This window comes from Amphiprion ocellaris, chromosome 6 (genome assembly GCF_022539595.1).
Source record: "Amphiprion ocellaris isolate individual 3 ecotype Okinawa chromosome 6, ASM2253959v1, whole genome shotgun sequence".
NCBI lineage: Eukaryota > Metazoa > Chordata > Actinopteri > Pomacentridae > Amphiprion > Amphiprion ocellaris.
In genome coordinates this window covers 39,174,067-39,192,078 of record NC_072771.1, presented here as the reverse complement: position 1 = coordinate 39,192,078, position 18,012 = coordinate 39,174,067, and the positions used below count along the sequence as shown (strand labels likewise).

Here is an 18,012-nt window from a genome sequence, read left to right as displayed (position 1 = left end):
TGCAACAGTCATAGACAATTTATCTAAAATATAAAATATTTCAGGGGTCCTGATGTGTGTGGCAATTTTGGTGAGCATATGAGCGTTCCTAACCTGTCAAAAAGTACTTTGTTTATTACGGCAAAGAGGCATTGCCACGGCAACAGAATTTTATGAATCATCAAAATCTTCACACTGTGGCATTGTCAAGGGGAAAACACTGGGCTGACCAATTTTCAGGATGATATGACAAAGTTTCTGGCAATGGCACATGCAAATGTAATGACAATTTCTTCCTGTTGCCAATAGGTGGCGCTATGAGTATTTCTAAATTTAAGGATGTGGATGTGTTCAGACCCGGACTGGTCTCCACCATATCAAGTTTGGTCCGAATTGGACCATGTCCAGCTGAGATATTAATAATTAAATTTTCATGGCGAGAAATCGAAATTCGCCGCGCCGCCACAGACACGCCCCTTGACGACGAGCCACCATTTTCTCTGGGAATCATCATCAATGTGTTCTGGCGTATGTCACCACATTTGAGGTGAATCTGATCAACGTGCTAAGAATAGTACATCAAAGTGTAAAAAATGTAAATTTCCTGCTACCACAAGGTGGCGCTATGACTGTCAATGTATATAACCACATGGATGTCATCAGGGCTGGACACTGATCACACATGTAAAATTTCAGGCAGATTGGAGCATGTACAGCTGAGTTAGACACCACTTCCTGTTTCATGGCGAAGGATCAATATGTCTGGGGGTCGCCATGGCTACGCCCTTTGACTTTTGCAGAGCATTTTGATAACTTTTTATCAGGTTGGGCTGTTGCATATACTGGCCAAATTTGGTGTCTCTTGGACTTACCCTCACGGAGTTATTAATCTCAAAAAATTTACAGCTAATTCAAGATGGCCGACTTCCTGTTGGATTTACAGTATGGCCGTGATTGACTTTTTTCGGTTTCCTGATGTGCTGAATATGCCTACAAAATTTTGTAGCTGCAGATGAAACGTCGTGCAAGTTGGCCTAATGACCAATTTTTCAATTTTCCAGGGGGCGCTATGGAGCCATTTTCCCACAGACATGCACAACTCCCCTAAAATATCAAATTTTTCGCCAGTCCTGATGAGCATGCCAAGTTTGACGCGTTTTGGGGTATGATAAGGCCGCCAAAAATGCAATTCAAAAAGCGGGAAAAGAAAGTATAATTAAAGCTGCAAGCAGCGTTGGACGGGTCCTCGCATCCTTGCTGGTCGGCGAATCCGCGCACGTCCACCAGGCGGCGCTGCAACCGAGCATGTATATTGGCCTATGGATGTGATGAGGGTCGGACTCTGATCACACATGTAAACTTTCAGGCAGATCGGACCATCTACAGGCTAGTTATAGAGCATTTCTTGTCCATCCACCAGGTGGCGCTGTCACCAAGAGTGTATATTGGCCTATGGATGTGATGAGGGTCGGACTCTGATCACACATATAAAATTTCAGGCAGATCGGACCATGTACAGGCCAGTTATACAGCATTTCCTTCCATCCAACAGGTGGCGCTATGACTGTGGCTGTATTTCAGCATGTGAATGTCATCAGGGCAGGACTGTGATCATACATGTAAAGTTAGAGGCAGATTGGAGCATGTTTAGGGCAGTTACACAGCAGTTGATGTTTCATGGCGAAGCATCAAAATTCAGGAGGCCGCCATGGCCACGCCCTCAGACTTTTGCGGAGCATTTTAATAACTTTTGATCACCCATGCCTGGAGTACATCCTGGCCGAATTTCAGCTCTCTTGATGTTACCCTGTTTGAGTTTATAGCTTTCGAAAATGTACAAAAACGACACAAAATCGTCAAAAAGTATGACATATATTTCAAAATGGCTGACTTCCTGTTGGGTTTTGGGCATGGGTGTCAATTACATTTTTGTGCGTCTTGATGAGTTACATATGCCGACCAAATTTCAGATCTGTAGGTGACACATACGGCCTGTCGTAAATGTTTGAAATTTTCCAGGTGGCGCTATGGAGCCATTTTGCAACAATCATGTGCAATTCGTCTAAAATATCAAATATTTCAGCAGTCTTGATGTGTGTGGAAATTTTGGCAAGTATATGAGCATTCCGAACCTGTCAAAAAGTACTTTGTCTGTCACGGCAATTTTGTGTTGCCATGGCAACAGCGTGTTATGAATCATCAAAATCTTCACACTGTGGCATCGACAAGGTGTGACCACTCACCTGACCAATTTTCAGAATGATATGACAAAGTTTCTGGCAATGGCACGTGCAAATGTAATGACAATTTCTTCCTGTTGCCAATAGGTGGCGCTATGAGCTTTTCTAAATTTATGAATTTGGATGTGTTCAGAACCTGACTGGGGTCCATCACATCAAGTTTGGTCCAGATTGGATCATGTCCTGCTGAGATATGAATAATTCAATTTTCATGGTTAGAAATCGAAATTCGCCGCGCCGCCACAGACACGCCCCTTGACGACGAGTCGCCATTTTCTCTGGGAATCATCATCAATGTGTTCACGCTTATGTCACCACATTTGAGGTGAATCTGATCAACGTGCTAAGAATAGTACATCAAAGTGTAAAAAAATGTCAATTTCCTGCTACCACAAGGTGGCGCTATGACTGTGAATGTATATATCCACATGGATGTCATCAGGGCTGGACCCTGATCACACACGTAAAATTTCAGGCAGATTGGAGCATGTACAGCTGAGTTAGACACCACTTCCTGTTTCATGGCGAAGGATCAATATTTTTGGGAGTCACCATGGCCACGCCCTTTGACTTTTGCATAGCATTTTGATAACTTTTTATCAGGTTGGGCTGTTGCATATACTGGCCAAATTTGGCATATCTCGGACTTACCCTCACGGAGTTATTAATCTCAAAAAATTTACAGCTAATTCAAGATGGCCGACTTCGTGTTGGATTTACAGTATGGCTGTGATTGACTTTTTTGGGTTTCCTGATGTGCTGAATATGCATACAAAATTTTGTAGCTGTAGATGAAACGTCGTGCAAGTTCGCCTAATGACCAAATTTTCAATTTTCCAGGGGGCGCTATGGAGCCATTTTCCCACACACATGCACAACTCCCCTAAAATATCAAATTTTTCGCCAGTCCTGATGAGCATGCCAAGTTTGACGCGTTTTGGGGTATGATAAGGCCGCCAAAAATGCAATTCAAAAAGCGGGAAAAGAAAGAATAATAATTAAAGCTGCAAGCAGCGTTGGACGGGTCCTCGCATCCTTGCTGGTCGGCGAATCTGCGCACGTCCACCAGGCGGCGCTGCGACCGAGAGTGCATGTCGGCCTACGGATGCGATGAGGGCCGGACTCTGATCACACGTGTAAAATTTCAGGCAGATTGGAGCATGTTCAGGCTACTTATAGAGCTTTTCCTGTCCATCCACCAGGTGGCGCTGCAACCGAGAGTGTATATTGGCCTATGGATGTGATGAGGGTCGGACTCTGATCACACATGTAAACTTTCAGGCAGATCGGACCATCTACAGGCTAGTTATAGAGCTTTTCTTGTCCATCCACCAGGTGGCGCTGTCACCAAGAGTGTATATTGGCCTATGGATGTGATGAGGGTCAGACTCTGATCACACATATAAAATTTCAGGCAGATCGGACCATGTACAGGCCAGTTATAGAGCATTTCCTTCCATCCACCAGGTGGCGCTATGACTGTGGCTGTATTTCAGCATGTGAATGTCATCAGGGCAGGACTGTGATCATACATGTAAAGTTTGAGGCAGATTGGAGCATGTTTAGGGCAGTTACACAGCAGTTGATGTTTCATGGCGAAGCATCAAAATTCAGGAGGCTGCCATGGCCACGCCCTCAGACTTTTGCAGAGCATTTTGATAACTTTTGATCACCCATGTGTGTAGTACATCCTGGCCGAATTTCATCTCTCTCTGTGTTACCCTGTTTGAGTTTATAGCTTTTGAAAATGTCTAAAAATGACCCAAAATCGTCAAAACATATGACATATAATTCAAAATGGCTGACTTCCTGTTGGATTTTGGGCATGGGTGTCAATTACATTTTTGTGTGTCTTGACAAGTTACATATGTGTATCAAATTTCATAATTCTAGGTGACACGTACTGGCTGTAGTAACTGTTTGAAATTTTCCAGGTGGCGCTATGAAGCCATTTTGCAACACACATGTGCAGTTTCCCTAAAATATGAAATGGGTTGCCGGTCCAGATATGTGTGGTAATTTTGGCGAGCATTTGAGCATTTTTAACCTGTCAAAAAGTACTTTGTTTATTACGGCAACGATGCGTTGCCACGGCAACAGAATTTTATGAATCGTCAAAATCTTCACACTGTGGCATCGTCAAGGGGGAAACACTGAGCTCACCAATTTTCAGGATGATATGACAATTTTTCTGGCAATGGTAGGTGCAAATGTAATGACAAATTCTTCCTTTTGCCAATAGGTGGCGCTATGAGTATTTCTAAATTTATGAGTGTGGATGTGTTCAGAACCTGACTGGTGTCCATCACATCAAGTTTGGTCCGGATTGCATCATTTCCAGCTGAGATATTAATAATTCAATTTTCATGGCGAGAAATCGAAATTCGCCGCGCCGCCACAGACACGCCCCTTGACGACGAGTCACCATTTTCTCTGGGAATCATCATCAATGTGTTCTGGCTTATGTCACCACATTTGAGGTGAATCTGATCAACGTGCTAAGAATAGTACATCAAAGTGTAGAAATTGTCAATTTCCTGCTACCAGAAGGTGGCGCTATGACTGTCAATGTACATAATCACATGGATGTCGTCAGGGCTGGACCCTGATCACACATGTAAAATTTCAGGCAGATTGGAGCATGTACAGTAGAGTTAGACACCACTTCCTGTTTCATGGCGAAGGATCAATATTTCTGAGGGTCGCAATGGCCACGCCCTTTGACTTTTGCAGAGCATTTTGATAACTTTTCATGAGGAGGCAGTGTTGCATATGCTGGGCAAATTTGATGTCTGTCAGACTTACCCCCGCTGAGTTATTAATGTCATCAAAATTCACAGCTAATTCAAGATGGCCGACTTCCTGTTGGGTTTACCGTATGGTCGTGATTGACTTTTTTGGGTTTCCTGATGTGCTGAATATGCCTACAAAATTTTGTAGCTGTAGATGAAACAATTTGCCAGTTGGCCTAATGACCAAATTTTCAATTTTCCAGGGGGCGCTATGGAGCCATTTTGCCACACACATGCGCAACTCACCTAAAATATCAAATTTTTCGCCAGTCCTGACGTGCATGCCAAGTCTCACGCATTTTGGGGTATGATAAGGCCGCCAAAAAGGCAATTCAAAAGACGGGAGAAAAAATAAAAATAATAATAATAATAATAAACCCTAGCATTTCAATAGGGTCTTCGCACCATTCGGTGCTCGGACCCTAATTAAAGCTGCAAGCAGCGTTGGACGGGTCCTCGCTTCCTTGCCGGTCGGCGAATCCACGCACGTCCGCCAGGTGGTGCTGCGACCGAGAGTGCATGTCGGCCTGTGGATGCGATGACGGCCGGACTCTGATCACACGTGTAAAATTTCAGGCAGATTGGAGCATGTTCAGGCTACTTATAGAGCTTGTCCTGTCCATCCACCAGGTGGCGCTGCTACCGAGAGTGTATGTTGCCCTATGGATGTGATCAGGGTCGGACTCTGATCACACATACAAAAGTTCAGGCAGATCGGACAATGTACAGGCCAGTTATACAGCACTTCCTTCCATCCACCAGGTGGCGCTATGACTGTGGCTGTATTTCAGCATGGGAATGTCATCAGGGCAAGACTCTGATCATACATGTAAAGTTTGAGGCAGATTGGAGCATGTACAGGCCAGTTATACAGCATTTCCTTCCATCCAACAGGTGGCGCTATGACTGTGGCTGTATTTCAGCATGTGAATGTCATCAGGGCAGGACTCTGATCATACATGTAAAGTTTGAGACAGATTGGATCATGTTTAGGGCAGTTACCCAGCAGTTGATGTTTCATGGCGAAGCATCAAAATTCAGGAGGCCGCCATAGCCACGCCCTCAGACTTTTGCGGAGTATTTTGATAACTTTTGATCACCCATGCCTGGAGTATATCCTGTCCGAATTTCAGCTCTCTCGGTGTTACCCTGTTTGACTTTATAGCTTTTGAAAATGTACAAAAATGACCAAAAATTGTCAAAAAGTATGACATATAATTCAAAATGGCCGACTTCCTGTTGGGTTTTGGCCATGGCTGTCAATTACATTTTTTTGCGTCTTGATGAGTTACATATGCCTACCAAGTTTCAGAACTGTAGGTCACACACACGGCATGCCAAGTTTCACGCGTTTTGGGGTATGATAAGGCCGCCAAAAATGCATTTTCCACGTCCGTAGAAAAAAGCGGAATAATAATAATAATAATTCCTTGCATTTCAATAGGGTCTTCGCACCATTCGGTGCTCGGACCCTAATAATAATAATAATAATAATAAATAATTCCTTGCATTCCAATAGGGTTTTCGCACCATTCGGTGCTCGGACCCTAATAATAAACCCTAGGGTTTCAATAGGGTCTTCACACCATTCGGTGCTCGGACCCTAATAATAATTCCTTGCATTTCAATAGGGTCTTCGCACCATTCGGTGCTCGGACCCTAATAATAAATAATTCCTTGCATTCCAATAGGGTCTTCGCACCAGTCGGTGCTCGGACCCTAATAATTCCTTGCATTCCAATAGGGTCTTCGCACCATTCGGTGCTCGGACCCTAATAATAATTCCTTGCATTCCAATAGGGTCTTCGCACCGCCGGTGCTCGGACCCTAATAATAATAATAATAATAAAAAACCCTAGCATTTCAATAGGGTCTTCGCACCGCCGGTGTTCGGACCCTAATAATAAGAAACCCGACCAATTCCAATAGGGTCTTCGCACCATTCGGTGCTCGGTCCCTAATGATCGATCGATCTTATCTGGCTTCAAAACTACCGCCAATCAAAAATAAATATGCAGTCATAGTGCCCGCTCTATGCTAGGCTCTGTAGGGTTAAACAAACTTCTATAGTCATTTAACATGACTTAATTATTATTTTAGGACTCTCCTTTGTTATAGAAATTAGTCTGGGGCACAGTCAGACCATCTTGAGGCCTAGTAATTATCATTTTTATCCATCAAAATCTAAAAATGTGGTTTTGGATGACTTTTATGATTTAAAAATAGCATTTTTTGAGCATCACTGTGCATTATAATCATTAGAAAAGGGAAAAAAATTGTCTAAATGCGTTCACCTTCCTGGACTCCAGCTGATACGAGCTCTCCTCCTTTACTCTCTCCACGTCTTCTTGTAAAGTGATGATCCTGTTATTTGCCACCGCGAGCTGTGGAGATACGAAACAGCTCCGTAACCCCAAAATAAAGAAAATATCTGCAGCAGGAGGGCTGACGTAGGTTTAGAGAAAAACACTGATGAGGAAATGAAACCCTCTTTGAAGCTGAGCTCCGATAGACTCACCTCTTCTGTCAGCTTTGTGTTGGACTTTTCCAGAGCATCCACCTTCGCCTGAAGGTTATTTACTGACGCACTGAAAACACAGACAGGAAATATGTGAGGAATTAACCTGAACAACAAGAAGAAGAAGAAAGAGAAGAGCTGATGACCTGGACAAACCTTAAATGTCTGTTCAGCTCCTCAACGTAGTTCTTCTGATCGAGAATAGCTGTGATCTGACCGTCGCTGAAACAAAGAGAAACATGAATTTAGCTGTTCTTATACACAATAATCCTAATAATTACTAATGTAACATTGGTTGCAGCCTCCTAAATAACAGGTAATATTTTTATGAAACACCAGAGCACACACACACACACATATACATATATATATATATATATATATATATATATATATATATATATATATATATATATATATATATATATATATATATATATACATATATATATATATATATATACATATATATATACATATATACACACACCTAACAACTATTCTATTAAGATTTTAAAAAACAAATTGAATAAGTTTATGAATTACTGAAACAGAAAATCACATCAAAGAATTATTATTTGTTGAAAGTCCTAAAGACTTTGTAAACAAGTACAAAACAAATGTTGTTTATCACCAGATAGATAAGTGGAATTGTTTGTTCATTTATATATCTCTGTCTATATATGTTTTTTTTAAACTTAGAAATGCCCTTATTTTTTGAAAGAAAATCATTTTTTTCAATGAAGATAACATTAAATGAATGATAAAGCCAGAGTAGACATTGTTAATGTGGTAAATGACTATTGTAGCTGGAAACAGCTGATTTTAATGGAATACCTCCATAGGGGTACAGAGGAACATTTCCAGCAACCATCACTCCTGTGTTCTAATGCTACATTGTGTTAGCTAATGGTGTTGAAAGGCTCATTGATGATTAGAAAACCCTTGTGCAGTTATGTTAGCACATGGAGAAAAGTGGGAGTTTTACTGGAAAACATGAAATTGTCTGGGTGACCCCAAACTTTTGAATGGTAGTGTATATTGTTATTACTCCGCCAAGGAAAGGGCGGAGTTATGCGACGATCGGCGTACGTTTGTCTGTGAATCTGTCTGTCTGTCTGTCTGTCTCTGTGAAACATTAGTGAAAAACTGAGCAACAGATTTGGTTGAAATTTTCAGAGAAGGTCAGAAATGACACAAGGACCAAGTGATTAGATTTTGGCAGTGATGCGGCTTATAGTCTGGATCTACAGCTTTGTGAAAGATTTCCCATTGGGAGATATAGCAGCCATGTGAACACTGTGTCAGTTACCTGCTGACGATCACATGATTGCATCCTACTACAAATTGACTGTGATTTACCAGTTGGAAATCATACAAGGAACAAATGATTAAACTGTGGGCTGTTTCTGAGTCCCATCAATTCCTGCCGTCCGCTACATATTTAGGTCACGCAATGCAGTAAACCCTAGCCAGACATGTTAAGCTCAGCTGTCAGCCTTTTTGAACACAAATCCACCTTTCTGTCCTTCACTCGTTCCTTCACAGTAAGAGCTTGTCTCCATTCCAGCTGCTTCTAAGTTTAGACATATCCTTTGCTCGACAGCAACAGCTGGAACCATTGTCTTTAATCTTTATTTGAATTTTCGGACTTTTCAGCAGCATCTTCGTCATGTCAAGAAACCGCTTCTTAGAGAATCACTTCCTGTGCTGCTGGAATGGTGACAAAATAAAAGCCCGCAACATTAAAAACACGTCTTCAAAATAAAAGCATGGAAGGAACGGTTATTTTAACAGCAGCAAAACAAAGGTTTGCCAAAAGTGATGAACTGATCAACAGACTTTCGTAACAGTAATTTACACGCAATTTGGTATCCATACATAACATGCACATGCATAACACATGCTTGTGCTCAGCGCAAGGTCATTTTTTATTAAAGATTTCATCCGTCCGAAATGATAGGTCAACTGAACAGCCTTGGAGGAGGACTGCGCTCTCTGAGTGCTTTTCTAGTTCTAATTTTATTGCTAGTGCTATTAATTTAGAACTTGCCACAGTCTTCCACAATTATGCAAACAGAATGCTGTGAACTGATTGTTTTAAAATGAAGATATTGTGTAAAACAAACAACAACAACATATGGACATGTAAACAAGGTAAAAAACTTGATTTTCACCAGAGGCAGCCTTTGTCTGTGAAGCATCTGCTAAACCAGATCACCGATCAGATTGCAGGTAAAACTATGTCTAAGAAATCTAGAACACTCAGAAAAGCACAAGAGCACAGTACTCCGCCAGAGCTGCTCAGTCGTATGATTTCCGACGGCTGAAATCTTGAAAAAAATTCGTGGCAGAAATCACGGCACTATAGAATGTGTCCATTTAATATAGATGTACAAACAAACAAAATGACCTTGTGCTGAGTACAGGCATGTGTACGTTATGTACAGATACCGGATCACGTGACCTAAATATGTAGCGAGCAGCAGGAATTGATGGGACTCAGAAACACCCCCACAATTTAATCAGTTGTTCCTTGGATCATTTCTGACATTTCTGAAGTCCCGATAAGTCTTCAACTTTCGATTTGTAGTAGGATCACAATCGTGTGTAGTGTTCACTTGTCATGGTTACAGTGAAGTCGTGCCACTATCTGGCAGTGATACAGAAATCTTTAACAAATCCGTGGATCCAGACCAGTCCTTGTGTCATTTCTGACCTTCCCTGAAAATTTCATCCAAATCCGTTAATCCCTTTTTGAATAATGTTGCTAACAGACACAGACAGACAGACAAACCTATGCCGATCGTCACATAACTCCACTGTTCCTTGGCGGAGGAATAAATAGGCAATATAAAAACACATAATTCCTCCTTCTGCAGACTTTACAGAACCTCATATTAACCAGGACTGCAATAAATATGAGAAACGATGAGGAAACAGGACTCACCCCTCTGCACTCTTACTACTGTGTCCTCCGTCTTTTAGGTACATTGAGAAATCAATCACCCCGACCTGAAAATAGGAACAGAAAATCAATTAACACTCTAATTTAAAAGAAAAATCAACATGCTGCTCCTGAACTTCAGGTTAGCTAAATGTTTTAGCATCAAATTAACTCGAGGTTTCACTTCACTATAATCCTGCTTTGGAAACCTGATCAGAAGCTGGCCCCCTGCCAGTCCTTCTGGCCTCAGTCCCAGTTTGACAAGTGACAGAGGAGGAAGAAGATTCCTGAGCACTTTAAAAACACAACAGACTGTCTGTGAAAATGAAAACAATGAAGGTAGAGACACTAATTTGGTTGCTTTAGAACTAAATTAGGAGCCTTTTAATGAATATGGAGAAGGACTGATGGTACACAGGTCCAATGTTTTACCTTCAGGTGTCTCCAAAGTGTAAATTGTAAAATTAGTTCAGTTTTTAGGCTTTCCATTAGTCTCCTGAGATTGTAAACATCTTTAAAAAACTTTTCTAAACTAATTTTTATCATGTTTCTTTATCCGTTACCTGAGGTGTAATTTTTATGTTTATTTCTAGATATGTAAGTTGGTCATTTTTCTGCATTTTTATCCCTTACAGCCCTTTCTAACTATGTTTTACATGATCTTATACGTATACATCTACACTGGTTGTAGACACCACAGTCCTATTATCACACTTGTTTTGTGGCTCTTATCCAAGTTGTTTTCTCCTGACTAGATCCTTGCTTGTGTTGTTTCTACTCTCAGATGTCTGCCGCTTTGGATAAAAGCGTCTGATAAATAAGATTGTACAATTGTAGAACTGTATACAATTTCATTTAAATTAAAGTAACCCAACTACACACTATTTCTGCTGGAACACTCACGTAGCAAATACCAGAATACCAGAAACTAAAGCCACAACTTTGTGTTAATACCCAGAAATATGATTATTTTTTTCCTCCTTTCCTTCCTTGATATGGGCGTTTCAGTGAAAGTTAAAGCAGACTAACCTGTGAGTCCAGATCTTCTCCCTTCATACACAGGTTGGCATCAATGACGTTTAGTCCAACGAGCAGCCCGGCGATGACGGCACCTTCCTCCTCCATCATCAACGCGTTCGGCTCGTAGAATTCACTGCAGGAAGAAGACTAGATTGTTGATTTTTTAATGTTTAATGGCTATAATGTCTGGGTCGACTAATCCTTTTGGTCATTGGACAATAATTGGTGTTATTCTGTTGCTTCCAGCTTCTTACCAGTTTCAACAAACGACATCACATCACAGCTATCCTGGCTTTCCTCCACTGGCTTACTGTTCCTTTTAGAATTGATTTCAAGATTTTACTGATCACTTTTAAAGCTCGCTGGGGTCTCGCCCCACGCTACATTTGCAATCTGTTGACCCGTTATAGTTGGTGTAATTTCACTCAGCCAAGACTTTCTTGGCAGTGCGTTTAAAACCCACCTGAGCAGGTCCTTTCTGTTGATGATGGTCTTCATGTAGTCAGAGAGCTTCTTCTGCATCAAGGCCAGTCGTAACCAGGCGCGACCTCGTCCTAGAGGAGTTCTGGCATCAATCACAGGAAAATTAGGTTTAAATTAGTGCTGTCAAATCATTAAACGTGTTAATCAGATTAATCGCCGGGTTATGGTGGATTAATTTCGATTAATCATGATCGAATATCATTCATTTTTAATCTGTATTAATAGCATTTCATTTTGTGTGAGCAAACAGATTCAAGAAAGAAGGGAATATATATTAACACTTAACATGTTTATTTAACACCTGTGCTTCGGTGAAAGGAAAACTCCTTCCTGTAGAGTGTTCATATTACTGTAAGTTGGTGGACTGTTCCGTTTTTGGGGGTGTTTTGTATTCAAAAAGAGGGCCAACATGCTGTTTAACGCAGGGGTGTTCAACTAAAATTCAAAGAGGTTCAGTCAGACAAAACTTTTTTATTTATTTTTATTATCCCTTATTAATCCCACGAGGGGAAATTCAGATTTTCGCATCTCTCCCCAATTGGGGGAGTCAGAGCGACGGGTCAGCCGCAGTACAGTGCCCCTGGAGCAGGAAGGGTTAAGGGCCTTGCTCAAGGGCCCAACAGTGGCCACATCGGGGCTTGAACCTCTGACCTTCTGATCAGTAGTCCAGAGACTTAACCATTGCGCCACCACTGCCCCTAAATGTATTAAAGCAAAGGTCCAGAAAATCTTAATGTCTCACTTGATTTAGTGTGACATATGTTAATGTAACCCGGTAGTTTTATTAGTGTCTACATGTAATCAATAACTGACCATCAAATCAAATCAATTCAGTACAGTTCAGAAACATTTTGACAACATTTATTAATATTTTAATATAACTGTACATCTGAAAATAAAGTGAAAAATAATGACTGAACAACCTGAACGAACTTATATACATATTTAACAATACCTAAATCTCAAAAAAATTAAACAGTTGAACACTTTTACATGTTTTCCAGTCTTCTATCACTCCCCTTATATTCCTGCTGCTTAATGGGAGAACTGGGCTGCCAGTTTTCTGAATCTGGTCTGAACGGTGTCAGGGTCATTCTAAACACATCTGGAGCTCATTGGTGAGTCTGGAACTATATTTAGTTTGGATTATATTCATAGTTGAGAAGCTGGCTGACAGCTAGATGTTGAGCCACACATAGTCAACGTGCAGGGCGACTTTCCTCTCGGTGTCGATTTGCTTATTACTCCGCCAAGGAACGGAGGAGTTCTGTGACGATCGGCGAACGTTTGTCTGTGAACACTGTCTGTCCGTCTGCAACATTCCTCTAAAACAGACCAACGGATGTGGATGGAATTTTCAGGGAAGGTCAGAAATGACACGAGGACCACCTCATTAGATTTTGACAGTGGTGCGGCTTATAGTCTGGATCCACGGATTTGTTAAGGATTTTCCATTGCGAGATATAGCGGCTGGCACGGCGTCGCCGTAACCATAACAACAAGTGAACGCTGTGTCAGTTGCCTGCATCAGTTCACTCGACCCGTTACATATTTAGGTCACACAATTCGGTATCTGCACTACATAACATACGCATGCACAACACATACCTGTGCTCACGCAAGGCAATTTAGTATTTATTTAGTTAGTCTGTGGGTGGTTCTGTAGTAAATGACCAGATTCTATGTTGCCGTGATTTCTGAATACACAAACTAAGGAATGGACAGTCTTGACAGAGCACTGCGCTCTCTGAGTGTTTTTCTTGTTTATCTTTTTGTCCCTCCTCCTCTCGTCTGTCACTCACCTATTTTCTGAACTCTGCAATGCAGAGACTCCATTGGCTGAGTAGCGTCACGTGGGATGGCTGAACTCGTACCTAATTGGTCTGTGTGTTTCCTGAGCTGATAAACTAATGCCTTAAACACTGGAAAAGCTGCGCCGATAAAATAGAAGCAACCCATCAAATTTAAAATACCTGAAATGCGTTGCCAGAGACGTTTCAGGGATTTTGAGTGATTCTGTGCTGCAGATGCATTAATTGCATCAAATGTTTTAATCTGATTAATTATGGTGCTGGATTAATCTGCATTAACGCGCTAATTTTGACAGCCCTAGTTTAAATACACTTATATTACAGAACTTGAAAAGAGAGAAACCCACAATGTGTCCAAAACAGTAGCTGTGTTTCCATATACAAGAGAATTTGAGGTGAACTTTTAAATATGACAAAGAAAAAAAAGTGAATTATTTTTGTTTCTATTAACTACTTTGAAGTGAATAAACAACTGTTAGCAGAAGGTGGCGCTAGAGTAGAAGAAGCTGGAAACAAAATCAGCTAAGAAAACTTTGAAGAAGAAACGAACAAAACTTTGGTTACTCATGAGAGAAAAATAGAGAGAAAGTTTACAAGTAAGCAAGTTGTATTTAGTGTTTAATGTCAGCTACTATCGTCCATGTTTAATTCTGTTTGTGGACAATGACAAAGAAGCAGCTGATCATTTGTGGTAGCGAATATTTGCTATGACAGAACTTATTGAGAAAAGGTGTTTCCATCTCCCATTTTCACTACTGTCACATCTCTCCATAGGGGTACAGAGGAACATTTCCAGCAACCATCACTCCTGTGTTCTAATGCTACATTGTGTTAGCTAATGGTGTTGAAAGGCTCATTGATGATTAGAAAACCCTTGTGCAGTTATGTTAGCACATGGATAAAAGTGGGAGTTTTCATGGAAAACGTGGAATTGCTTGGGTGACCCCAAACTTTTGAACGGTAGTGTATGTGCATTAACTCTGAACTGGAAAAGTGAAAAACCACTCCAAGAAAGCATGAAAACTTCTTCTTAAATTCAGGAAGTTATTTTTAATTGTTGTATTAACTGTTTCTGAAGCAATAATTCAAAATGTACATAAAAGTATGATGTCTGTGTAGATTCTCAGTCATCCAGGTCACGGTAATCGTAGAATCTTCAGTAGAAATGCATTTGCACGTTCTTGTAAGTCTTGAATCACCTGGAGTTGATTCAAGACTTACAAGAACCAACAGGGGAAGTTCAGTATAAGAAGTCCAGTATAAGTACAGATGCAGTAGATTCTTGTAAATCTTGAATCACCTGGAGTTGATTCAAGATTTACAAGAACCTACAAGAGAAGTCCAATATAAGCAGACTCTCGGTCATCCAGGTCATGGTAATCGTAGAAGCTTCAGTAGAAATCCACTGGACTTCTCTTGTAGGTTCTTATAAGTCTTGAATCAATTGAAGTTGATGCAATCAACTGAACAAACTGAAGTTGATTCATTCAACTGGAGTTGATTCAAGACTTACAAGAACCAACAGGGGAAAGTCCAGTATAAGTCCAGATGCAGTAGATTCTAGTAAGTCTTGAATCAACTGAAGTTGATTTCATCAACTGGAGTTGATTCAAGACTAACAAGAACCTACAAGAGAAGCCCAGTAGAAGAAGTCCAGTATAAATAGATTCTCAGTCATCCAGGTCATGGTAATCGTAGAAGCTTCAGTAGAAATCCACTGGACTTCTCTTGTAGGTTCTTGTAAGTCTTGAATCAAATGGAGCCGACTCAAGACTTACAAGAACCTACAAGTAAAGTCCAGTGGATTTCTACTGAAGCTTCTACAATAAAAGTACAATATGGAAAGATTAATCTTAAAGAAAGCCCCAAACTGCAGTCAGTCTTTTGAAGATATGAGCACGTTTTGGCATCACTGTCTGCTCTAATTTAGTATTTAAAAAAGGGGGATCATTATCATCAATAAATTCTCAAGCAAAATGATTAAAAGCAACGATAAACCGACTCACTTGAGGCCTGGCAGGTCTTTTACGCTGGCAGTGATCTCTCCTGCTTCAGGCGTCAGCTTCTCGACCAGCTCCAACGCCCCCCAGAACGACTTGTTCTGACCCAGGAAGGTCTTCTTAGCTGATGATTGACAAACATGGGATATACTTCATTTTGAGGAATACGAATTTATTTGATTGGTTTGAAAGTGAGGGATGATTTCAGTGACAAATACAAGGAAAAACCTGAACTTAGAAGAATACAAAGTTGTTCCAACACCTTAATAAAACCTAAATGTTTGTTGTTTTCTATAATTTGTCACCTATTTTTATGGAAACTGTCCATTTTATATGTTTTCTGTGACTGAATTAAAGTGGTCAAGGTCTCAGATGCCATTTTCAAACAATACAGGCCTATAAGTGTCAATAAACATGCAGCTTTTACAGTACAAAATGTGCTTCACGTACTTTTCAGTCCATGTTTCAGACAGTGCTCCATGACTACAAAGAACTGCTGAAGAGGTGCATAGTCTGAGTCGAGCGTACGTCCGAGGTTCAGAGCAGACTCGATCAGGCCCTTGATGCTCAGTTTGGCCATGTTCATCAAGTTAAGCCTTTCGATTGCAATAGGATCCTTTGGATCTAAAGGAGAAGGAGAAAAAAAGAACAGGAAAAGGTTTTTTATAGCTCTTGTAGTGCTGACACAGTCCAACAGCAGGAATGACTCAGGAGCTAAAACCTACTGAGAGTTCAGAAAAAAGGGTCTAAAATAGGAACAAATCCAGAGTTTTCCAGGAAGCAGAAGTCAAGATACACACAACAAGATGATAGAATGGAAAAACTATTTAAACAGTTGTATGTAATGAAGTTAAGAATCAACAACAAGCACTTAAACATGTACAAAAAGAAGAAAAGTTTCCTCATGACACCATTTCAGTCATGACTTTAAGAGCAAATACAACCATTCATCCATCATCTATGGATATGGACATTACCTATCCCTTAATTCTCTGTAGGGTTGGCTGGAGTCTATCCCAGCTGACTTGGGGTGAAGGTAGGGGACACCCCAGACAGGTCACCAGTCTATCACATATACATACTGGAACTGGTGGACAATATTATCCAGGTTCCCTTCACAGTCAGGACCTTTAGACCACTGGCTTCCTGAGTGGGTGATGATGGTTGGGAACTCTTTAGACTCACTCCTCCACCGGCTGACTAGCGCCTAAGGCCCTTTTGTTTTTACCGTGTTTCTCAACATGAGGAAAATAACTGACTCTTGCCTTTTAACCTTAACTCTGCTCAACTGTAGCTGCGACACATTCAGGATGGAAACCAGCTCTTGGTCACACTACAGCTGTTTAGCTCGGGTTTTTGGCTATGTTTAACTGTATTCTCACCTGTCAGTTTATCAATTAAACCCCTAAAACTTCACCTCTGCTCATCAAAATGACACATTTAAATTTTTTTAAATGAAAACACTGTAAAACTACTATTAACCCTAACCCTCCCAGACGAGCCCCCACTTGTTACAGCTTTACTCACAAAGCCGCCAAAAAAACAAGGAGACAACAAAGATGAGGTGACTAGAAAATGGTTTACTGCCACACAATACAGCCAATCGGTGTGCTAAAGACAGAAAACCAAAATCATGCTGCTGGAGCTCCACCAAGGCAGCAGCTCCTGTCAGAGAGAGAGCTTGAATGGATGTGGGAGAGATTAAGTGCAGCTGAACCACGGGACTGCGGGTGTGGCTCAATCAGGTGACGACCAGAACAGGTACACCTGGTGTCCAGGTGGAGGGTCGTCACAAGATACATGCAGTCATGGAAAAAATGATTAGACCACCCTTGTTTTCTTCAATTTCTTGTTCATTTTAATGTCTGGTACGACTAAAGGTACATTTGTCTGGACAAATATAATGATAACAACAAAAACTGCTCATAAGAGTTTAATTTCAAAGCTGATATCAGACATTTTCCTTGGATTTCTTGATAATAGCTAAACTCACATAAGGTCTTCCATCAATATCTATCTCATTGTTCTGCCAAAAACAGCTTTTAGGATTCCATTTTTTCTTTTCTGTCTGTTTTAGTCCTGTGATCCACACAGGAGTTAGTACTAGAGTAGCCCCAAACATGACCTGGTTCATTGGCCCTGTTCCACCCAGACTGAAACTACCCCAGATGGTCACTGATCCACCCCCATGTTTTACTGTAGGTGCAGACAGTCTGGTTTCT

General features: G+C 40.9%; 1 protein-coding gene across 7 annotated transcripts in view; it reads right to left on the bottom strand.

The window, feature by feature from the left end:
* Positions 1-18,012, bottom strand: part of rufy3 (RUN and FYVE domain containing 3) — a 56,147-nt gene that overhangs the window by 26,472 nt on the left and 11,663 nt on the right. For all 7 annotated transcript variants that reach the window (XM_055011494.1, XM_055011493.1, XM_055011497.1 and 4 more), the window contains exons 2-9: positions 16,241-16,414; positions 15,797-15,914; positions 11,960-12,061; positions 11,506-11,629; positions 10,480-10,544; positions 7,686-7,751; positions 7,530-7,599; positions 7,306-7,395 (exon numbers count right to left, since the gene is read on the bottom strand). In XM_055011494.1, the coding sequence (XP_054867469.1) occupies positions 7,306-7,395; positions 7,530-7,599; positions 7,686-7,751; positions 10,480-10,544; positions 11,506-11,629; positions 11,960-12,061; positions 15,797-15,914; positions 16,241-16,414 (809 nt within the window). The remainder of the gene's footprint in view (positions 1-7,305; positions 7,396-7,529; positions 7,600-7,685; positions 7,752-10,479; positions 10,545-11,505; positions 11,630-11,959; positions 12,062-15,796; positions 15,915-16,240; positions 16,415-18,012) is intronic.